Source organism: Danio aesculapii, chromosome 23 (assembly GCF_903798145.1).
Source record: "Danio aesculapii chromosome 23, fDanAes4.1, whole genome shotgun sequence".
Classification (NCBI taxonomy): domain Eukaryota; kingdom Metazoa; phylum Chordata; class Actinopteri; order Cypriniformes; family Danionidae; genus Danio; species Danio aesculapii.
The window spans coordinates 34,418,157-34,442,724 of NC_079457.1; the positions used below are offsets into that span (position 1 = coordinate 34,418,157).

At 37.0% G+C, this 24,568-nt stretch overlaps 1 protein-coding gene across 1 annotated transcript in view; it reads left to right on the plus strand.

The window, feature by feature from the left end:
- LOC130217513 (plakophilin-1) overlaps positions 1–24,081 on the plus strand; it is a 64,770-nt gene extending 40,689 nt beyond the window's left edge. The window contains exons 5-10 of the mRNA XM_056449624.1: positions 1,158–1,365; positions 2,163–2,325; positions 6,492–6,609; positions 9,284–9,424; positions 13,538–13,705; positions 23,783–24,081. Coding sequence (XP_056305599.1) covers positions 1,158–1,365; positions 2,163–2,325; positions 6,492–6,609; positions 9,284–9,424; positions 13,538–13,705; positions 23,783–23,965 — 981 coding nt within the window. The 3' untranslated portion in view covers positions 23,966–24,081. The remainder of the gene's footprint in view (positions 1–1,157; positions 1,366–2,162; positions 2,326–6,491; positions 6,610–9,283; positions 9,425–13,537; positions 13,706–23,782) is intronic.
- The last annotated feature ends 487 nt before the right edge of the window (positions 24,082–24,568 follow it).

Sequence of the window (24,568 nt, forward strand, 5' to 3'; positions counted from 1 at the left end):
TAAGCCCTTCCCTTACAAGTTAAAGAGAATTGGGACACCCCTACTCCCTTGACATGAACACGCAAAATGAGGGGTAGGGGTGTCCCAATTCTCTTTTTACTTGAAGGCGTAGGGCTAAGGGAAAGGGGTGAATACCCCTTCGAACGAAGATTTTTCAGAACTGTAATTATAATCTATAATAATAACTTGTAAAGCAGTACCACAACATTATGTCACTCGATGACACTCAAATACCCTGTCAAAGAAGTCTAGTGGCTGAGAATGAGGTTTTTACAGTGTCTGCTATAATGTTAATGTTGTTTTCATGTGTACATATAGATGAATATGGCCACTGTGTAAATGCACAGTAGAGTTACGATCTTATTGCCACATTATATCATTATGATAACATGATATATGCCTTCAGTGATTTCCTGAAGATAAAAAACCAAAAAATAAAGCAACTGGAATAGCTACAGCAGTCGCGATCGTCTGATCTCATATGAAGCAAGAGATCACGGTGACACATGATGACGTGTGCAGGTGTTGTAGTGCTGTCCCAATTCTTAGAGGTAAATTTTGAACCCCTTCCCCTTCACACTTGGTTTTAAAAACAAAAATAGAATTGGGATTGGGCCTTAATGTTAAACATTAAACAGCTATTATAACATTATCAATATGTGTCTCTTTTTGGATTGTCAGAAGCTATGGAAATTAAATTTGTAAAACAGAAAAAACATTTAATTTACATCCCTCAAAATGGTCTATAACTCACTCACTCACTTTCCTTCAGCTTATTTCCTGCTTTATCGACAGTTGCCACAGTGGAATGAATCACCAGTTACTCTGACATATGTTTTAAACCCTTTATGCAAAAACCCATCAGTAAAAAAAAAAAAAAAAACATCCGGGGAGCTATCTTTATATCTGTTTTCTCTTTCTATTGTATATACTGTAGATTTGTCTCTCTATATTTCTTTGAAATAGAGACTAAGCTGAAGGTAAATGAATGAATGAATCTTTATACATCTATGTCTCTAGCTGTCTGTCTGTGGCTTTCTTTTTCTTAATCTGTTTTCTGTTGGTCTTTATCATACTTAAATAATGTTATATGCACATTGTGTACTATATTTTAAATATATTAAACTGAACTTAACTTTGTTTGCTGCCCCTGACAGGTTTGGCGTTTGGGAGGGATTCCTCATCTTTTACGGTTACTGAAAAGTGACAATTCACAGCTACAACAGACAGCAGCCGCCGCACTGCGCAACATGGTGTTTAAAGACAACAATAACAAACTGGAGGTGGAGAGCTGTGATGGAATAGAAACCATTCTGACCTTACTCAAAAACACCAATGTAACAGAAACCCAGAAACAGCTCACTGGTAAGATGTGCCACTCTTAGACAGCTCTTTACCTTTGCTTCAACATTTTAATATACATTTGTTGGTACTGAACACGAACAATACTTTTTTAGAGTATTTTTCATATTTGTTAAAGGTGCTGTATGTAAGTTTTTGACTCTTCAAAAGCATAAAAATGCCATAATATGTTTGCAGATATTTTAGAAACATGCTAAGGGAACATTCTTGTTAATCTGAAAAACAATGCTGAAGTCAGATAGTCTGCTTTGAAAATGTGCATACCGTTCTGGAACATTTGTTCAACATATCTAAAAATCCTTAAGTCAATGAGCATTTTCTCTACCAGCAAAATGTTATCAAGAATAAAAAGTCAAAATTAAGTGAGTTTTTCTTTAAAACAAGCTAAATAATCTGCCAATGGCGTAAGCAAAATAATCTTGTTTTTGCTATAAAATAATATTATTTTGCCCACCCCACTGGCAGATTATTTAGCTGGTTTTCAGGACAAACTCACTGAATTTTGACTTATTTTTCTGAAAACAAGACAGAATTATTTGTTAGTTTTTCGATATTGGGACTAGATACTAGACAAAATCTCCATAAAAAACTTTTTTGCAGTGTAGTAAATGTTGAACTATGATTAAAAATGCCTTGGCTAACATTAACTAATAGACCATTATGGTACAGTGTGGCCAAAATATCTTTATAGTTAAAATGAAAGAATGTGATCTGCACTGGTTTTGTGTTTGATATTAATGCATTTATCAAAAGCTATATAAAGAGAAATTGCAATCTTGGTTATATGTTGATGTCTTCAGGTCTGTTGTGGAATTTGTCTTCGGCGGATACACTAAAACCAGACCTGATCAGGAATGCCATGCCTTTGCTGACAGAAAACTTTGTGGTGCCATACAATTTTTGGTTTGAGGGCAACAAACATGTGGACCCTGAAGTTTTTGACAACACTACTGGCTGTTTAAGGTGAGCATAGTGACATCCAAACAAATGAAGTATCAATATAATGCTTTAGGGCCCAGATTTTCTAAATATTGCAAAATGGTCAAGAGTGCAATCTCACTAAAGAGCTAAAGGGAGTATAAACAGTTTTACTGACAATACACAAATCAAAGAACATAACCTGCACTGTTAACAAAGAGCAAAACAACTTGTAAGATAATCAGTATATTTGGCTAATGTATTTTTCTGGAATTTCAAAATAAATTTCAGATAATTTAGGAAAATGTTCTCTTTTCTACCAATGCACTCTCTTATACCCATCCTACTTATTTCTATATACCAGGCATTGCAATGTTCCACTTTTATTTAATATTATAAGGAAGGGTGGGACATAGGCTAGCTCCTCCCCTATTAAAAAAAAAACAGCCAATAGCTTTTCTTTTTTATTACAGCTGCCAGTGAAAATGGCTGAGCTTAAGTCCATCAAATAAAAAAGCAAATGAGAAGCGTCTTAAAGGGGGCAGGGCATGTCAGATACTTGAGAGCATTTGATTGGTCAAGGTTTGATGAGAAACTGAGGTGATGTGAAAAAACAATCATTGGTCCATTTAGGTGGAAGTGACAGACTGCAAGCTTTGAATGTTCATGTTGGATGTTTTATATTTTCTAAATGCAAATTTTGTCACTCTTTTGGAGCACACTAGCTAATGGATATTCTTAAAACTAACAAATTGAAACTACAATCTAAAATATTTATTTTAAATAATGACAAAATACCAGTAAATCGGCTAGATTGAGTTGGTGCAAACTCAGTTTTTCATGTTTCACTTCACTAAGAGCTGTTACACACTGCATGGAAGCTCATTTTAAAAAAACCCATAATAAGGGGCTCTTTAAAAGATGATGTAAGCGGCTTGTCAAAAAAATTGGATACAGTCACAAAATCGGAATTGACCATCAAGATCTGCAGTGTAAATGCATTGGCAAAGTCCCTTTAAGGCAAGTCATTTCACTCGGCGGCCTTCTTTGGAACACCTAACGGGCAGTATGCTCGGGCATTCTGTTTGAATGCGGAAACATCAAATTCTCCAAAACTGCTTGCCAAGCTCACCTTTATATTGAATATTAGGAATCACCAATGAAATTAAACAACTGTCTCTTTAGTTTCATTTCTAACCATCCAAATCACACAAAATCTGCAGAAACTCACGTCTGATCTGAGCCCCTCCACCAGAGTATTGTCAGTCTTTAGAGATTGGTGATTGGCTCCTGTACTAGAAGGCGGGCTTTTTTCACCATATAGCAATCAATGATTGGCTCCTGTACTAGTAGGCGGGGCTTCATTCACTATATTGACTGTTACACTTTTCCCCAATCAAAAAGATACGAGTGACATGTCTTGTGTATTCTATATTCTCAAAGAGCTAAGCTCTTTGATAGTCTTTGGCATTAGTTTCAGCTAGATTTAAATAAAAACAAAAACTGTGGATGTATGAAATCCTGCAGTAACATAACATATTACACAATTAAACTAGATTAATTGTAATTAGACATTACTCCAGACCTTAATTTGCCAGAGGCTGTGAATTAAAGGTAAAAATGATTGTTCCATTCACAGACTGAACATTTTACTTAAAAAGAAAGAAATCAATTTATGTATTTTCAAGAGCCACATGTATTTTGTTTTACTAAAATCACAAAGGACTCGAGTTTAATCTAAAAAAAAAAAAATCTGTTTTATTGTTCAAGTGAAGAAAAAAGAACATCATTTACTTGAGTAGAACAGTAGATGATGATATGAGAATCAGTAATTAACAGCAGTTCATAGTATGAACTATCTCTTTAAATGTTCTTTACAAAAAGATACAATACAGCACAGTTCTGCATTTCAAGATGTATATTAGCCTTGTGTGATGAATGGAGACAATTCTACATGCTCCACAGAAAAACTGGAAATAGCTATTCTGTTTGACTAACATGAGGGTGAGTAAACAACACTGTCAAATGAATAGCCATGTATTCACATTATTGTTTACTTAATACCTGGATGGAAATCAGACCATGAAGTTAACACACACCAGTCTTTCATTACGATCATCGCCTGCTGGCACACAAAACTCATTTGTCAACCTATTTGTCAACCTGCACACAACATAATTCCCTACATATAAATCATCATCGACTTGGAATTTGTTTCACTGGTGTGATGTCTTTTATTTTATTTTTACTCATTGTCAGACAATTATCTTGTTTCACTCTTTCTAGACAGCCTGAAATAATTACTCTTTAGCTGTTTCCATCCACCTACAGTGATGTGAAATAGTTAGGACATACAAATAAATTCCATATCAGGACATAAAAAAAAATCTGATCATTGGCGGGCCTTAACATTTGGAAAATAAATACTACAATGAACTACAACTTAAGACAGACACTCAAATGAACAGATTATCAGCAGAAGTTTGTTCAGTTTGTTGGTCTGGAGCTTCTGGTGTGAACACAATGCCCTGTCCCACAGTTAAAACTGAGCCAGAATTGGATCACAAACAAAATAATCATCACAAACAGAGCAGCAAATCTACAACAGAACGGGTGAAGAAGAATATAGTGCCGAGTTGAAATGCTATGCTTTTACACTTTAGACCAACGTTTAATGAAATGCTGTAATTTGTTAGTTTAATTACTTTAGTTCAATCTATAAAATGTAATTTAATCTAAATCAAAAATATTTGATGTGGTCAAGAAAAAAATTACATTCACACAAAGTAAAAATATTTTTTAATATTGAGACAGTAAACATATATTTTTGCTTATGTATAAAGTAGAAAACTACTTTGAGAAAATGACTAGTTTTTTAACCTTAGATCAAAGAGAAAAAAAATATTTTACCCTCAAATTATAGTTTTGACCTGGTTGAAAGTGAAAATTTAGAATATTAATCAAAACATTATTATTACATAACAGGTAAACTAAACTACTGTATAATAAATGCATATATTTTTAGACTATGCTATTGCTAGTTATTTTAAATAATGAGGTAAACTATCAGCTTGTGCTTTCAGTATGGATTTACAAAAAAGCTAATCAAACTTAAAATAATAAAGCTAATATTTTTAAGATTACATAGGGAGTTTTTTCTTTCTTTCTTTCTTTTTTTTTTTTTTGCTTTAAGAGAATATAATTCCCACCCCCACCCCCCTTTTTTTAAATTAAATGAAACTAGTTATGATCACAGTGATTTAACTTTTTTCAGCATGGTGAAAACACCTCCAGAATGATCTGAGAAGCTCATCCAGAAAATAATTACATTAAGTCATTCCTAAAAAAAAGTGGATCTTTAGGCATCTGACAACAGGCTGTCCATAGGCTACTATTGTGGCGTTATTTTTGACACGGTGTGAGATGTGAAGTGATGTTGTGTATATGTGTATATATATAGATAGATAGATAGATAGATAGATAGATAGATAGATAGATAGAATGTGTCTATGTTTATTTTAAGATATATCATATTAAAATACACTAAATGTAAACAAGTTATGCATAAATTCCATTAATGGTAAAAGAATAAAACAAAATGTATGGGCTCAAAGAAATTAAAGATATAGTAAAAGATCTTGAAAAATGATAACTTTAACCTGATAGCATTAAAAACACATGTCCATCCCTACATCCATACATCCATATATATCCACCATACAGTATGTTGATAGTTTAGGCTGTCTGTAATAATGTTCAACCAGAACATTTTTGATTGGATGACATTTTTTTTAGTCTGGTGCTGTGATAAATGTCCATTCGTGCGAATGTCCACTGAAGTTCAGATGCGTCAAACGCCCAAAATGCTTAACTCGCATCAGTCATGTGACTCCAAACACAAGATAACATGACAGAATTTGTCACTGTCTCATCTGCCATTCTGTGGTTCAACTTATTTGCTAAAGTAAATTAAAAAGAGCTTTTTCACCTTGCAGAAATAATCATTTTTACACTTTCTTTAAAAAAAAAATAAAATCATTGTTTTTACCCATTCTCTGAAAAATGTTAACTGTTTTGTGTGGTATTTTCATTTGGTGTATAAAATAAACTCACTCAGTTTTGAATGGAGACAGCTTATGACAATATAGATTAGTTAGATAGATATGTTTTTCTGTCTGTTTTCAATGCGAAGTACTGGTGTGTTCTCATAGAAACCTCAGCTGCGCCAGTGAAAAGGAGAGGATTTCTATGAGGAGCTGCTCGCGACTTATCGACTCTCTCGTGACTTACATTCAGACGCAGGTGGAACGGGGAGAGCCGGATGACAAGGTGATCAAGCTTTTATTGTTGATGCAGGAAAAAAAACTGACATTAATATATTTATTTTATATACTACTATTAAAGGGCCATCCACAAACTTTTGACCAGTTTAATTTTATTAAAGGGATACTTCACAGAAAAGTTCAATCATCATTTACTCACCCTTCACTTGTTCAAAATTTGATTTTTTTGTGTGTGTGTTGAAGAGAACAGATGATGTTTAGAAAAAATGCTATTTGGAATCATTAGCTATGTTTCCATCCAAAACTGTGAAATAACCTATCCGCAAACCTGGAATATCACATAAAAGATGTGTGATTAAAGCAGCGTTTCCATCCAACGAGTCAAAAGCAAACAAAATCGTCACTTCATGATTAACTGGTGCCGAATATCAACAGTAAAAACGGAATTTGATGCAGTAGGAGAAGCTGCGTGAATCTTTTTTTTCATTTAATAAATGACTTGCATCTCAGAATGCAATCCTGACATGCAGTGAATGCACGGTGGTGTTTTAAGGCGTGAGACGCAGAGCACAGATGCTCTTGATTCTGGAGGTCATTAATAAAATAATACACTAATACTGAAATGGTTAACACCTTTTAGAATGAACAAAACTACATCTCAGATGGTTTACAATGTGCTCAGCCTGCTGGTTTATCCATTCGCACATTTTTATCATCACATTATCTCTTATAACAAAATCACATGACCTTTTTTAAAGAGCATACTGGAATTTGTTCAGTAAAAGGTTTTCCATTATCGTTTATGCGCATATTTTCTTATCGAATAAAAAGTTTATCCTACTAAGTTATGTGCATATGTTTTTTATGTGCATTTTCTAAATCTATGCGTTTCCATCAACTGTTTTTTTTATGCGCATATCCAAAATGTGAATGAAACGTAGCTATTGTCTTCCATAGGTTTTTTTTTTTTTTTCACTATGGAAGTCAATGTATCCCATCATCCTTTCAAAAAGGTTTAAAACCATGTGAGGTAGAGTAAATTATGAGAATTTTTATTTTATTAAGTCTTTAAATGGGTTTTAATTTTATTTAGACTGTAGGAGTGTACAATGTGTATTGTCTACAATTGTTATTAATGTTTTATTAGTGTGCATGCTAACATTATTATATCAAGTCATTTGTACACTAAAAATCAAATACAAATTAATTAAATTAAATTCAATTTCAAAGTAATGATGGCATGTTTCATACATATCATTTAGTATCATTAACTTCCTACTCAATTCATTGTTTGATAAGTGTAACCTTTTTTAGTTGAAACATAGACATATTCTTCATAATATATTTAACAAAAAGTACAAATACTCTACTTCTCTGAACTGATTTATTCCAAAGTGTGGAATTTACAGTATTTACAAATACATTTACATTATAAGTAACTAATTAAATGACCTTAAATGAAGAAGTAATCCTTTACTTATTACAGTAAGCACTTACTTTTAACAAAGTATTGGGTTAAAAAAAAACTTTATGTAATTATTTAATTAACTTTTTTTTGTGAATGCCACCATATATTAATTACTTTTCTTTTTATAAATGAAAATGGTTCCGGAGCAGAAATGTGTGCATCACAGACTAGATCTGCTGTTTTTTGTTCCAGTAATAATTTGTTTTTGAACTAATAGTTTAAGTAGGCAATTCAGTGATCCCCTCAGATCTCTCTTTTAAATAAATATTAGGTAACACTTTATTTTGATGGTCCATTTGAGTATTAGTAAACTGTCTGCTTAATATCTGTTAATACTGCTCCTTCAACAGACATTTAACTGACTATAAGAAACTTAACAATACATGTCAACTTACACTAACCCCAACCTAACATCTAGTGAGAATTAGTTGGCATGTAGATGCAATGTAACTTATATTCAACAAACGGAACATCAAAATGAAGTGTAACCGAATATTTTCTATAGGATGATATAAAATATTATAGTTATGTATATAGTCTGTACTAAAGACAAAACTGAATCTAACGCCCACATTTTTTTTTGGTTTGGGGAAAAAAATTATTATCCTTTTAATAAAGAGGAAAAATCAAGAGAAACATAAATATACTTAATATAAAAGCTAAACTAAATATAATTAAGTTGACAGTTTGTGTTTTGTAATTTTAAATGTGTTGATGTGGAGTTAGATCATTTTTATAGTGGGGGCAAAAACATACTGCAATGTAATGCAATGATGAAAGAGAGATACATACAAACGCCCCTCAAAAGCCTGATTAAAATCATATTTGATCAATTGTAGCATGTTTTTTTCTAAAATGATAATAAATAAATGATGTAAAATTGAGATGGGCTTCAGTTTGGTACGTTTGTATTTTAAAATATTACAATATAAATGCAAGAGCAACAAATCACATGAAACTTCTCTCTTCAAGCCAAGCTTTTATGATGATTTATAGTTTCTAGAAAGTGAAAGGTCTTTTTATTATCAAAGCCACATCGTAAACTATACAGTAAATCAAAAGGCATTCTGTAAAACAGGTTGATCATGATTTAGTTTGTGTATTAAATGTGCTACAGCAAGCAAATATGCTTTAGTTTTAAATATACTTTTTGATAAGCATAAATCCCAAAATTCTGCAAACGTGTAGTGCACAGGCTGAAAGTGACTTCATTGACCTTGTGTGTGTTTGTTTTGGGTGATGCTGGGAGCAGTCTGTGGAAAACAGTGTCTGCATTCTGCATAACCTGAGCTACCAGCTGGAGAAAGAGGCTCCGGGTCACTTCACACAGTTCACAGTCCCGCAAGAGAACAGCAAAAAGAGCATCTTCAGCCCCAAGGCCAAAGTCAAAAAGGTACTGAGCTGATCCTAATGAAACTGCATTATGAGTGCTGGTCAAAAGATACAGATGTAAATTAAAGTATTCGTTTAACCAGATGTGAACTATCATTATTACAGTCACATTTTACTTTCTGAACTAGATTTACTTACAGTGTGCTCCAGCTCAAATCTTCTTTCCAGTGTTAATTTAATTGACAGAAATTGTTGAATTAGTTGTAATGTATAATTGTAAGGTGTAATGTATGAATGCAATCCTCCAAGCTCATGAGAATCATAGACAATGTTAATTTTTTTCCATTGCACCATGACTTTATATTCTACACTGTATATTATTTCTGTTAAGTAACAAAACTTTTGTCTAAGCAAAGTCAGACCTTACTGTCCTAATTAAATAATTAAAAATCAAGGGCTGATCATGTTTTATTTTGATAAAATAAGCGTACTTTAGAGGCCTTTGCCTTTTTATATTAGCCACTTCTAATACCAAATGATCAACTAGAAGTCAAGTTATTATTTGTATTTCCTAAAACTTGGATAGGCGACATGACTTTTGTCAGGTAGTGTACTCCTGGAGAACACACTTCTAAACATGAATGATACTAATGTTTGAACAACAGTAGGTTTTAATAAAACACCTCTTATAATGAATTCTTTATAATAAGTCTGCTATATATAGCATTCTTTTCTTCAAGCAGATATATTTGTTTGCATAAATTAAATAAAAGGAATTCTACTGTACTGAAGTTTATTATGCCACTGTCATTTTAAAAAGGTAGATAATACGCTTTACTTATTATTATTATTATTATTATTTTTTTTAATATTTTTTATTTATTTATTTATCTTTTTTTATTATTATTATTATTGTGACCAAATGATGGAGTATTTTAAGGAAAACACACTGACATTGCAGACTATTCTTACACCAGTAATTATTTTGTCCGCAATTGCCAATTCAAAAGTGAAAGTAAACCGCTTTTGAACATGGTCTTTAGTGGTGTGTTGTGGTAAACTCTAGCAACATTTTGAATGATTAAAAAAAAGTATTTTGTTCTGTCTGAAATGTTTAAGTTTGTTTCAGGTTTATTTATACCTGCTCTTAGTTTTTCTTCTCCAAACATTGATATTTTTGGGTAGTTAATGAGGCATGAAGAAAAGATTGCTTATGTCTTGCTTTGTAGATCATTATAGCATACTGTGTATTACGTTCACATGTGCGTACTGTATCTACCTTCCTTGCAGATTTGTTCTGATTGCATTTTTGACTATTATCCCTTCCTAAACATTTTTGTTTCATTCTTCATTCATTGATAAAGACGTCAGTACATTTTTGTCATTTAAAACTTATTTTTATTCCATTTTTGCTTTGTTTCGGCCATTGAAAAAAAATGTTGTTGACACAAATAATGACAAAATATTGTTTGTGTCCTAAAAGTTATGGTAGGTGATTATTTAAATAAGTCATGCTTGGATGATTTACAATGGTTTGCATAGTCAATTTGCTGGTATTTGCATTATTGTGTTATCCCCACCCAGATCCAGACCCTCCTCCCCAACAAAAAGGTTTAATCTGTGTTTATGTTGTTAGTAGTTTACACGGAATTAATTATCATCAGTTCTGCTCATTTGCAACAGATTTTGTGCTGTTTAAAGGGATAGTCACTGAAGAATTCATCGCTTAACATTTGTTCACCCTCCACTTGTTCCAAACCTGTACAAGTTTCTTCTGTTGAACACAAAAGAAGATATTTTGAAGAATGTTGGGAATCTGGTTTCCCTTTGACTCCCATTGTAGTTTTACTTTTTTTTTTTTTTTTAATCAGAAGTTTTCAGAACATCTTTTGTGTTGTGTTCAACAGAAAAAAGGAAACTTATGCAGGTTTGGAAGAACTCGCGTATTTAAATGCATAATAGAGTTGTGTTTTTTCTTTTCTTTTGTATGTGTGCATTGTATGTGTGCAACAAGGAATGACTCATTACTGTTGATAGATATTGCTAAATAAGAACAAGCCTGTAGTAATATAAATATAACTTGCTTTATCCTGATATATTAGTGTCACTTATAATAAATGGACTTGGCAAAATTTCAAGAGCAGTGTGAGACATCTCTTTAAACATAAACAAAACAAGACGTTTTGTTATGTAACACACACACACACACACACGCTACCAGTTTTTTTTTAAAAAACATTTTCTGCTCACCAAGCATGCATTTATTTGTTCCAAAGTATAGCAAACACTGTACAATTTTGAAATATTTGCACTATTTAAAGTTACTGTTTTCCAGAGGCGTCGCCATATCCAATTTACTGGGGCATGTTCCCCAGTAAAAATTGCCAGTGCCCCAGTAAATGCTTTGACATAAGATTTACTTTATATGCAAGTGTATTTACTTTATATGCTAGTGGTAATACCAGAATAAAGACATTATTCTCTATGTGCAACCGAACCAATGCTGATGAAAGCAATAGTTTAATCAAAAAGTAAACTGGGTCATCTCTGCATGTGCGCAGAAAACCATTCCTGCATGCCTCACACACCGCTCCTGTTGGACCCTGACACGCTGCTCTTCTCCTGGTGCGAGTCCTGGTTGTTAACATGCACGCTGAAAAAAATTTTCCAAAATTTGCTGCTCCGCTTATGTGTTGTGAATCTGGCCTAACAGTCTTTTATGCTGAGGTGATGGCACACAGTGAGTTTTGGAAGTCAACAAAACTAAAGTTTAAATAATATGAGGGTGATCTAAAGCAGGCTTCCTGATAGATTATTTTGTATGAAGCAAAAAAGGAGGGATGATGAGTCAGGGAGGTAAAACTTTATAAACCTAATTCTCTCCCATATGTCAAGTCTAAGACAACAGATAATTCTATAAAACATATATTCTAATACATTTTTGTATTATAAAGAATTGTCTATAGAATTTCATTCAAATGAAATTATTATTCATGCAAAAGATTTCTTAAATGATCTTAGCATATCACTCTAGTTGTGTTTTTACATTGTTTTCCAGTTACATTTAGGATTAATTTCTGTTACTTATTTAGAAAAATAATTGTATAATAACAATAATACTTTTATTTATTTAATTAAATATTTATATATATATATTACTGTTTTCCATTTGTATTTATTATAAAATTTTATGTATTCCTGTGATTTCAAAGCTGAATTTTTACCATCATTACTCCAGTCAGCATGATCCACCAGAAATCATTTATTATTTGGATTTTCTGCTCAAAAACTTGTAATCAATTAAGTATTTATTCATTCATTTTCCTTTGGCTTAGTCTCTTGTTCATCAGGGGTCACCACAGCAGAATAAACCACCAACCATTCTGGCATGTTTCATGCAGCAGATGCCCTTCCAGCCACAACCCAGCTCTGGGAAACACATTCACACACTCATACACTACGGCCAATTTTGCTTACCCAATTCACTTATAGTGCATGTCTTTTGGACTGTGGGGGAAACCGGAGCACCCAGAGGAACCCTAGCCAACTTATAATTTTGGCTCTATTTGTTGAATAGAAGGTTCAGAAGAACAGCATTTATTGAAGTGTAAATACTATGTGACATTAAAGGGGACCTATTATGCTCTTTCTTAGAGGATCTAAAATAAGACTCTCATGTCCCATAAGTTTTAGCTCAAAATACTCCACAAAAAAGGTTTTATAACATTTTGAAACGGCTTCTTTTGTGACTGTCGCTTTAAATTCAAATGAGATTGTGCTCACAGCCCTTTTTTTCAAAAGAGGGTGGAGTTACAAATATCTGTGTGGCAGATTCAAAAACAAGACTAACATCTTATGCTAATGATGGAGAAATTGTCACTAATAGGCAGGTCTTACCCCCTCTTATGACAACTATAGTGGGGGAATGTCAAAGTGATTAATCAAAGTGTTTCTCCAGACTGTTTTTATCAAGTGTGATTATAAAAAAAAATATTAATACATTTTTACCATTAGAATAGGCTATATTCAGAGACTGTTGCCACACAACTGTGGTTAAACCCCTTATAAAAGTGATTTTTGCATAATAGGTCCCATTTAAATCAAGTGTGTTGATAAAGATTGATAGAGGTCATTTAAGCTGTTTTAATGCATATAAATTCCTCTTTGCGTCCAGGAGTTCAGTTTCCCAGATATGGACAAGGACAACCCTGAAGGAGTGAACTGGTTGTTTCACACAAAGTCCCTGCTGCTCTATCTGTCTCTGCTGGGCTCCAGTCAGAAAGAAGCCACGCTGGAGGCCTGCTGTGGAGCTTTGCAGAACCTCACCGCTTCAAAGAGCGATGTAAGTACAGTATTACTTACTGATTTATTTTTACTTCCCTAGTGCTCAGCATAATTGAGTACACACCATTTTGAAAATTAATATTTTTATAAATTTTTCAGTAAATATAGGCAATATAGTTTGGTGCATTTAAACAAAACAGATTTATTAAACGTATATATTTATTTAAAAAAAAGATTTTAGTCACCAAACATATTTAGAAACTGAAAGATAATAATAAAACATTGCAAAAAAATTACAACCTACAAAATTTCAAATACTTTTCCTGTTTTTAAGATTTGTTTTTATTGTATTATAAAACATAATTTTGGGTGTACTAGTTTTTGGACCATTATTGTAAATTAGCTTCCTTTTTAAAAATTTTATTTAAAAGATTTATGAGGGGTGTACTTTTATATGCTGAGCACTGTAGATGTGAATTTTTGTCAGGCCATGGGATTTGAAGCAAAATGTGCACCGCTCCTACAGCGAATCGTCCTGGTTACGTATGTAACCCAGGTTCCACGAATAGGGAATGGGGATGTGTGTCTGGTAACAGATTATGGGAGTACGTCAGACGACCAATCCCTCTGAAAAGTAAGTAAACAGGCCAATGAATGCCAAATGAATTGGTGGACCTCAGCTCCACAGCTGTCAGTGATTAGCCATTAACAGGAGATATCAGCTGATGGCTGAGAATGTTTGCCTGCTGGAGAGCCAATCACTCAGCTAACAGCTGGAGACTTATCTTAAGAGCACAAGCATCACCAAGAGCGCAACCTTCCAATGTCCCCTAGGCCCTTTAATTATCATTACATGGGAATAATTAGAAAATTTAGATTACGGGTCTTAAATGTGCTTTTACCTAGCTAATATAGACTTTAGAAATGGGACAGTATGTTGGGAAAGCGTGCCAGTATGTTGGGGGAGGACATTGTGGAGGCCACGTGCTACCCAAGAGGGAAGACTTGATTGCAATAAGAACATATGGACTAGCCCTATGGAGGGGGAGTGCTACATGTGATAATCTGGTTAGCGGGTCTGCCTGGTCAGGGAGAACACTCCCTGGCTGAAATAAGAATATGGGATCACTGAACCTCGGCATGTGGGTAGACCAAAAATGGGCATACCAGACATCACACTGAGCCAGGCACCCAGCTCCTCAGCTGAGTCGGGTGCTGGGGGCCTCGGAGGAATTCTCTAGGGTTCGCCAAACAGGGAGCTTACTAGCAGAATAGATAAAGCGCACGCATCTCTGGGTTAGAGAGCATGGCACAGCAAGCAATTTAGACACAGAGTGTTTGGAGGAAACACATGGTGGATCTCTCACCACGAGGACTCCTGGGTAAAGTCCCAGACAGTGTCGCCAGGGTTGCCAACTTTTGGCTTTAGCTTGGAGTGAGAATTTAAGCCACTTTAAACAAGCCCCCACACCAAAGCCACGCCACGTTTATTTAAAAATATATAAAATGATAAATATATTATTTTAATAAATACTTTTTAAAATATTTATTACAAATGAGAGTATCATTACTATTATACAGTTATTCTATTATAAATAAATAAATAAATAAATAAATAAATAAATTAATTAATTAATTAATTAATTTAAAAAATCAATTCTAAATGTAACTGGAAAACATGTAAAGATACAACTAAAGTTATTTGCTTAGATTATTTAAGAAATCCTTTGCGTATATATATATATATATATATATATATATATATATATATATATATATATATATATATATATATATATATGTGTATATATATATATATATATGTATATATATATATATATATATATATATATATATATATATATATATATATATATATATGTATATATATATATATATGTATATATATATATATATATATATATATATATATATATATATATATATATATATATATATATATTAATTTCAGGATAGCATAGTGGTACAGTGGTTTGCACTGTCGCCTCACTGCAAGAAGGTCACTGGTTTGAGTGACACATGCGCTATAGGGGAATTGATGAACTAAATTGGTTGTAGTGCATCACTGTGTGCGTGAATGAGTGTTTATAAATGTTTCCCAGTACTGGGTTGCGGCTGGAAGGGCATCCACTAGGTAAAGCATATGCCGGAATAGTTGGCAGTTCATTTCGCTGTGGTGACCTCTGAAATAGAGACTAACCTGAAGGAAAATGAATAAATTAATATTAATTTCATTAGAATGAAATTCTACAGATTGTATAGAACTCAAAAGAATATGTTTTATAGAATTATCTATTGCGTGTTGTCTTAGACCTGACTTATGTTATGGCCAAGAATACGGTTTATTAAGTATAACCTCCCAGACTTCAACCCTCCTTTCTGCTTCATACAAAAAAATCTATCCAGAGATATGCTAGTCAAAATAAGATCATCATCATATTAGTTAAACTTAAATTTTGCTGATTTCCAAAACTCACTGCGCACTGACACCTGTACATTTAAATGCTGTTACCCCTGCCATAAAACGCAGCCCCTCTGAAATGTGCATCTATTAACTTAAATTGATAAATTTTTAATAACATCATGACACTAATGAGAGTGAACCCTTCCCTTACAGAAGATTACAAATTTGTTTGTACATTTATTTGTAAACCTAGTGCGTTTTAAAATGCGTCTCACCTCTTGTTTTTGCTTTATCCATCAAGATGATAATCATATTACGTTTTAATCAATTGTGGCCTTTGGATTTCATGTAGACTGAGAATCCTAATGAAAGTCTATGAAAGACAGGCCCGGATTAAGAATTTAAAGGCCCCTGGGCACAATTTCTTGTTGGCCCCCAACCTAGCTGCACCCCTATAGTTGAATTAAAAAATAAGATTTAAAAAATATCTTTTAATAAAATTAATCTATAATGTATTGCCTGCATTTTTTAAATAAATGATATACAGTACATATATTTTTAGTCTACAAAGATTTAACTTTTTTTTAAGCGTTTAAAGCATACTTAAAAAAAATACTAATAGAACTAGTAAAAATTAATGGATTTTATTACACTTGTTCAGGTTCACAGAAGCGGTACTAAAATTTATATTTAAGGGTATATTTAATGTGTAACATCTACAAGCTTATTATGATTTGGATATGACTCCTCTCCAATATATGAATTTGAGTCTTTCATAATACACACACTTACTAATGATTCCTGCTTGTCTTGCTCGTGATTTGTAGTTGGGGAAAAAAAGAAGAACGTGTTTATCAGATGCTGGATTCAAACCGGGTTCATAATCGATCACGTCAAATCATGATGCTATGCGCTTTACAAGTTGCGTAACTTACACTGCTAGTTGTAGCCATCTTTAGTTATGTTGTCTCTGTCAATCAAACAGTGAAGGCCAGGAATCACTCAACTAGCTTATTCCAACGAGGTGCACTATTTGCACTTAGCCTAAATAGGGGTGCATTTCTCGGCACAACACCTGTTGTAAAGCGCATGAGCGCCGCGTGAGCAGCGCCTATTTTTTTCGGCATGCATGTTCACAACCGGGATTTATACCAAGTGTGGCAATGCGAGCAGCGCATCAGTGTCAAGCAGGGGCAGTGCTAGAGGCGTGCGGGTATGTTTTCTGCACGCATTTATCAGTTTGTTTTTGATTACATTGCTTTCACCAGTGTTGGATCGGTTGCACTTAGAGAGAATAACATCTTTATAAAAGTCTTTAACACTGTCTTTATTATAACAGAAAAAAATATTCACTGGGATGATTTTTCTGCGTGAGAAAATGGATGTGTGGCGTGAGGGCATGAGAATACGGTCAATTGCGTCACTCTCACGCCGATTGTGTGAGACTTGACAGCCCTGGTGTTGCAGAGTAGGCCTGCCTAGGATATGGGCATGCTAAGAAAGTGTACTCTGTTGGCGCTGCGCACATCTGCCAGGGTAAGCCATGGGTGGTATTTCCGGCCCACTGTGTGGCCATCGTCCTCACCAACTTGAAGGAGCATAGTCGACCACCTTGCAATGCTTACGCATAAGTCTGGGGAAGAACCGCCCTTGTGCAGCACAGCCAGGTGGTGCTGTGGTGCAGGGCAGAAGCGGCATGGCTCGCATTGGTGAGGGCTCTGGCCATGAAAGACGCAGATAGCCCACCCACCTTGGACCGGTGATGGGTGTCTGTTCTCTGGTGTCATCAAGCGGAGGCACCGACATCCCAAGAGGTGAACCAACACACCCACTCAAAGCTTGGATGAGGCACGCTGTGGAAGAGTGGGGAGTCCGCGGCCCTGGAGGCAACCGATAAAACCCCCATTGTGATCCTCAGATCTGCCCGCTTGCTAACTGATTGCATGGGGAGCAACAGGGGTGGCTTGAAAGCCGTGATCTCAGCTGTGCAACCATCCCTCACATACACTTACAGTAAGAGCATTAGATGTCCGTGAGCACCGCATCGACATGCTGGACCCCCAGACTGCATCCAAAAATGCACAGTCAGAACAGTGTCTTGATAAAGACGTGTTGATTGACTGTGTTGCTCTTTTAGGGAATCTGCTCCTTTAGTAAAAACTGCTCTTTTGTGCACACCAGCAAGGGGACATGAAAGCCCAGATAGACCATCGCTGTCGCGTCTACTCCCACACTGGTGAGTAAATTGATTTCAGAGTGATTGGTCGTCTGGTGTACTCCTTTAGTCTGTTGCCAGACACTAGTTGTAGTTTCTATGAAGGGGAAGTGCAGGATTCACTACAAATGACACGTCCCCCAGTGAAAATCTCCAGTGCCCCAGTAAATATACATATACATATATATATATATATATATATATATATATATATATATATATATATATATATATATATATATATATATATATATATATATATATATATATATATATATACATATATATATATATATACATATATATATATATACATATATATATATATATATATATATATATATATATATATACATATATATATATATATACATATATATATATATATACATATATATATATATATACATATATATATATATATACATATATATATATATACATATACATATATATATATATATATATATATATATACATATACATATTCCCTGACTAAGTTGTATGGTCTGTGTAATCACAATGCTTTATGTTGCTCAGTGTTTAGCTGTAGGTTTCCTTTACCCTTTAAGGACCCTAGTGTTGTGATAATTTCTTTTGCCCTTTAAGGACTGGTGTGTTGGGTTGACGGAGTTTTTTGTTGGCATTAAAAAAAACGACACACGCATTTCGTGTGCTCAGATAGAAAGTGCGTCTGTGACTATTTATTGACCCTTTCTACACTGGTGACCCTGACGCTTGTTTGCTGAACGTATTCAGTGCAACGACGATGACCGCGAACGCTGTCACGCTTAAACTCCCGGAGTTTTGGGAATCATCGGCGTCCGCTTGGTTCGCCCAAACCGAAGCTCAGTTCGCATTACGAGAGATCACCGCGGACGCCACGAAGTACTACTACGTTGTATCGGCATTAAACAGTTCAACGGCGTCCAGAGTGGTGAGCCTGCTGAAAAACCCTCCAGCAACGGGGAAATATGACTCTCTTAAGGCACATTTATTGAAAACTTTTTAACTTTCTGACGCTGAGAGAGCCAACAGGCTTTTCTCTCTCCAAGGACTGGGTGACAGCAAACCCTCCGAGCTAATGGACTGAATGATGGATCTCCTTGGTGAGCACAAACCGGATTTTCTTTTTGTCCAGCTGTTTCTTCGCCAGCTACCTGCCCACGTACGGGCAGCACTAGCCAACACAACGATAACTGATTGCCGGGAGCTAACTGAAGAAGCTGATAAATTTTTTTTGGCAAGCCAACAACACTGTGTGTCTGCACGTTTCCCCGTGCATGATACTTCTACGCCACCAGAAAACCCCACCCTTTTCGCTGCAACTTCTCAACGACAGCTGCCTCCTGGCCTGTGTTTCTACCACGCAAAATTCGGAGCCAAAGCTAAACGCTGCCGTTCTCCGTACAGTTTCGGCAGAACGGGAAACGCCAAAGCCGGCACTCATTAGTGGCCATGAGCGTCGGCCGTGCAGGCAGGCTACTTTTCGTTCACGATGCTTTATCTGGACGCCATTTTCTGTGTGATACAGGGGCACAGAGGAGTGTCCTACCCGCATACCACATGGACATAATGGCTAACAGCCACGGCCCGCCTATGGAAGCAGCTAATGGCAGCCCCATCCGCACGTACAGCACAAAGTATGTGGAATTGTGTTTTGGCGGACATCGTTTTGGCTGGGAGTTTGTTACAGCAAAGGTAGCTTTTCCTCTAATAGGCTCAGATTTTTTGTGTGCACATGGGCTGTTAGTGGACGTTAAGAACTGCCGTTTGATTGACGCCGTCACGTTTTGTTCATACACATGCACGTTTAGCGAGGACAATTCTATCAGACTGTCTAGTACAGGCATGTCCAAGCTCGGTCCTGGAGGGCCGGTGTCCTGCAAAGTTTAGTTCCAACCCCAATCAGACACACCTGGGCTAGCTAATCAAGCACTTACTAGGCTTTCTAGAAACATCCGTGCAGGTGTGTTGAGGCAAGTTGAAGCTAAAATCTGCAGGACACCGGCCCTCCAGGACCGAGTTTGGACACCCCTGGTCTAGTATGATTCCCACTGTTGATGATTTCCACATGTTGCTCACTGAATTCCCAGCTCTTACGCAGCCCACTTTTTCTGCACTGACTGCCAAACATGGTGTGGAACACCATATAACCACTTCTGGCCCACCCGTTTATGCCCACGCTCGTCGTCTCGACTCCAAGTTGGCTGTAGCCAAAGCAGAGTTCGAAAACATGGAACGCCTGGGCATAGTTCGCCGGTCAAACAGTCCTTGGGCTTCTCCGCTGCATATCGTGCCTAAACCTGGTGGCGGCTGGCGCCCATGTGGAGACTACCGACGGCTAAACGAGGCAACAACACCCAACCGTTACCGAGTTCCACATGTGCAGGACTTTTCAGCACACTTGGCAGGAAAGGTCATATTCTCCAAGGTGGACTTGGTCTGGGGATATCACCAAGTGCCCGTGCGGCCAGCAGACATTCCCGAGACAGCAGTAATCACGCCATTTGGTTTATTTGAGTTTCTGCGCATGCCGTTTGGACTCAAAACTGCAGCTCAAACGTTTCAACGGCTTATGGATTCTGTGTTGTGTGACCTGCCTTTTCTTTTCGTATATTTGGACGACATTCTGGTGGCAAGCACCTCCAAATCTGAGCATTTAATGCACCTCCGCACACTTTTTGAGCGGCTCAGTCAACATGGATTGATCGTAAATCCAACCAAATGTCAGTTTGGCTTGTCCATAATTGATTTCCTGGGGCATAGAGTCACTAAGGATGGGGCTGTCCCCCTACCATCAAAGGTCGAGGCCATTGCACAGTTCCCACGCCCACTCACAGTAAAGTCCTTGCAAGAGTTTCTTGGAATGGTGAACTTTTACCACTGTTTCATTCCCCGTGCCGCCCAACTCATGCAACCCTTGTATGAGACTTTGAAAGGTAAAAAAACCTAAACACAGTGTGGACTGGTTTGCAGAAAAAGACAAGGCTTTCATAGACACTAAGACAGCCCTAGCAAATGCTACTATGCTGGCGCATCCATCGGCCACAGCCCCGATTGCCATTACCTCGGACGCCTCTGATTATGCTGTTGGTGCAGTGTACGAGCAATGGGTGGATAGTACATGGCAGCCCTTCGCTTTCTTCAGTCGACAATTACGCCCTAGCGAACGGAAGTACAGCACTTTTGACAGAGAGTTACTTGGCCTTTACCTTGCCATCAAACACTTCCGTTTTCTGTTAGAAGGCCGTCCATTTACCGCTTTTGTGGACCACAAGCCACTCACTTTTGCCATGGCCAAAGTGGCAGAGCCTTGGTCTGCCCGCCAGCAACGCCAACTGTCTTACATATCTGAATTCACGACCGACTTGCAGCATGTCGCCGGAAAAAAGAACCATGTCGCTGACTGCCTCTCCCGTGCTATGGTTGGGGTTGTCCATTTGGGTTTAGACTACAACGACATGACTGTAGACCAGGTCAACGACCCTGAGATACAGTCCCTCAAAACCTGCTCTACAAGTTTGCAGATAGAGGCTGTGGTTTTTGACAACGCTGGCACCACACTCTTATGTGACGTCTCCACAGGCCAGCCTCGACCAATCGTCCCCACAACATGGAGACGACAGGTTTTTAATGCAGTCCATAATCTTTCCCACCCTGGCGCAAAAGCATCGCAAAGACTGGTGGCAGCTAAGTTTGTATGGCGTGGCCTCAAGAAGGACGTTAGGGCCTGGGCTTCTACATGTGTCGACTGTCAGCGGGCCAAAATACATCGCCATACTAAAGCCCCTTTAGAACCTTTCCAGGTCCCAGAAAGACGATTTGACTACGTTAATTTGGACATAGTCGGTCCTCTGCCCCCCTCTCATGGCTACACTCACCTCCTAACCATGGTTGATAGAACCACTCGTTGGCCTGAAGTTGCCCCCCTAGCATCGATTACTTCTGCTGAAGTGGCAAGGGCATTTATTGCCATCTGGGTGGCCCGCTTTGGCACCCCTTCAGACATATCTTCAGACCGGGGCACGCAGTTTACGTCTGAACTGTGGAATGCTGTGGCAGAAAGTTTGGGGGTGCAACTACACCGTACTACTGCTTATCACCCCCAGGCTAATGGACTCTGTGAGCGTTTTCACAGGGTGATGAAAGCTGCTCTTCGGGCCAGCCTCAAGGACAGCAACTGGTTATACAAACTGCCATGGGTCATGCTGGGCATCAGGACTGCGCCTAAGGAGGACCTCCAGGCCTCATCTGCTGAGCTGGTTTACGGCCAGCCACTGCGGGTGCCCGGTGATTTTTTTTTTTTTTTTCCCCAACACTTCTAGTCCTTGGTCAGCAACAGTTCAACGTGCTACATTACTGGACAATGCAAAGCTTTTTACACCAGTCCCAACTTCCCGTCATGGCCTTCTTCACTCTCACATTCCCTCTGGCCTTCAGTCAGCAGGCTATGTTTTCATTCGGCAGAATGCTCATAGGGGACCTCTACACCCACCCTATGAGGGCCCATTTCGAGTTGTTGAGGCAGGGAGTAAACATTTTGTGGTGGACATGGCTGGTAAACGGGAGCGAGTTTCAGTCGACCGCCTTAAACCAGCTCACTTGGATGTGTCCACACCCATTCTGTTGGCAAAACCCCTATGGCGCGGACGCCCCCCAGCTGCACCTTTCTCCCTCAGAACACCGCCACAGCCCCCTCAAACACGATATAACAGGGCCCAGAGTTCTGCTTCTGCAGACAAGTCACCTGTAGCCCCAGAGCGGCGGAGCCGCAGTGGTCGTTTAATCCACCCACCTCGCCGTTGACTTTTCTTTTGTTATGGTGAATTCTGGGGGGATGTGTGTGGTGATACAGTTATACATAATTCACCATAGCTTACATAGGTCATCTTATTCTGTTCTTTCAGTAAGCATTTGTTGTCAGTATTCCCTGACTAAGTTGTATGGTCTGTGCAATCACAATGCTTTATGTTGCTCAGTGTTTAGCTGTAGATTTCCTTTACCCTTTAAGGACCCTAGTGTTGTGATAATTTCTTTTGCCCTTTAAGGACTGGTGTGTTGGGTTGATGGAGTTTTTTGTTGGCATTAAAAAAAACGACATATATATATGTATATATATATATGTATATATGTATATATGTGTGTGTATATATATATATATATATATATATATATATATATATATATATATATATATATATATATATATATATATATATATATATATATATATATATATATATATATATATATATATATATATATATAGTATAGTGCCCCAGTAGAGCTTTATGTCTAGCAACGCCCCTGATGTGAACCCAGCATTTAGACACTCAAGACATGTTTTTATTTCAAATTAAGTGGTATACTTGATCATTTTAGCTCACACGTCATTTACATAATCAGCATTTATTATATTTTTGTACATAATGTCATCTCACACTCCTAAGTTAAAGTTGTTGAACACATATTTTGCTGGTGTCTCTGGGCAGGTTTCCACTGTTATGAGTCAAAACATCATCGAGAAGCTGCACGGCCTGTCTGTCATCTCACCTCTACTGAGATCTGGAAATCTGGGTCTACAGAAGACCGCCATGTCCTTAGTGGGCAACATGTCCCGGGTGTCATCTCTACGGCGAACTATGGGTAAGAGTTATGACAACATTTGTGCATGACAACAATGTGTTTGGCAACTACCATTTTATTCATAATCTGTGTGTTTTTGTAAAGTATGAGTACGTTGTTTTAGTGCAGTCTCACAACACATCACATAATGATCATCCATTCTATTCCATCCTATTGAATATAATTATCGAGATAGCATTTTTGCCTTATCGCCTAGCCCTAATTTCGTCCTCATTTCCTTTCATGAATCAAGTTTATGTACAAAAAGAAAATACAGGGTGGGCTATTCTTATAGATACACCTTAATAAAATGGGAATGGTTGGTGATATTAACGTCCTGTTTGTGGCACATTAGTATATGTGAGGGTGCTCATGAAAGAATAAAGAACACGCTCAAAACAGTGGAGATGATAGTGGACTTTAGGATAAATCCCCCTGCACTCCCCCCACTCACCATTATGAACAGCACTGTGGCTGCAGTAGAGTCATTCAGGTTCCTGGGCACCACCATCTCTCAGAATCTGAAGTGGGACATTCACATAGACTCTTTTGTGAAGAAAGCCCAGCAGAGACTGTACTTCCTTCGTCAGCTGAGGAAGTTCAACCTGCCACAAGAGATGCCCGTACAGTTCTACTCAGCTGTCATCCAATGC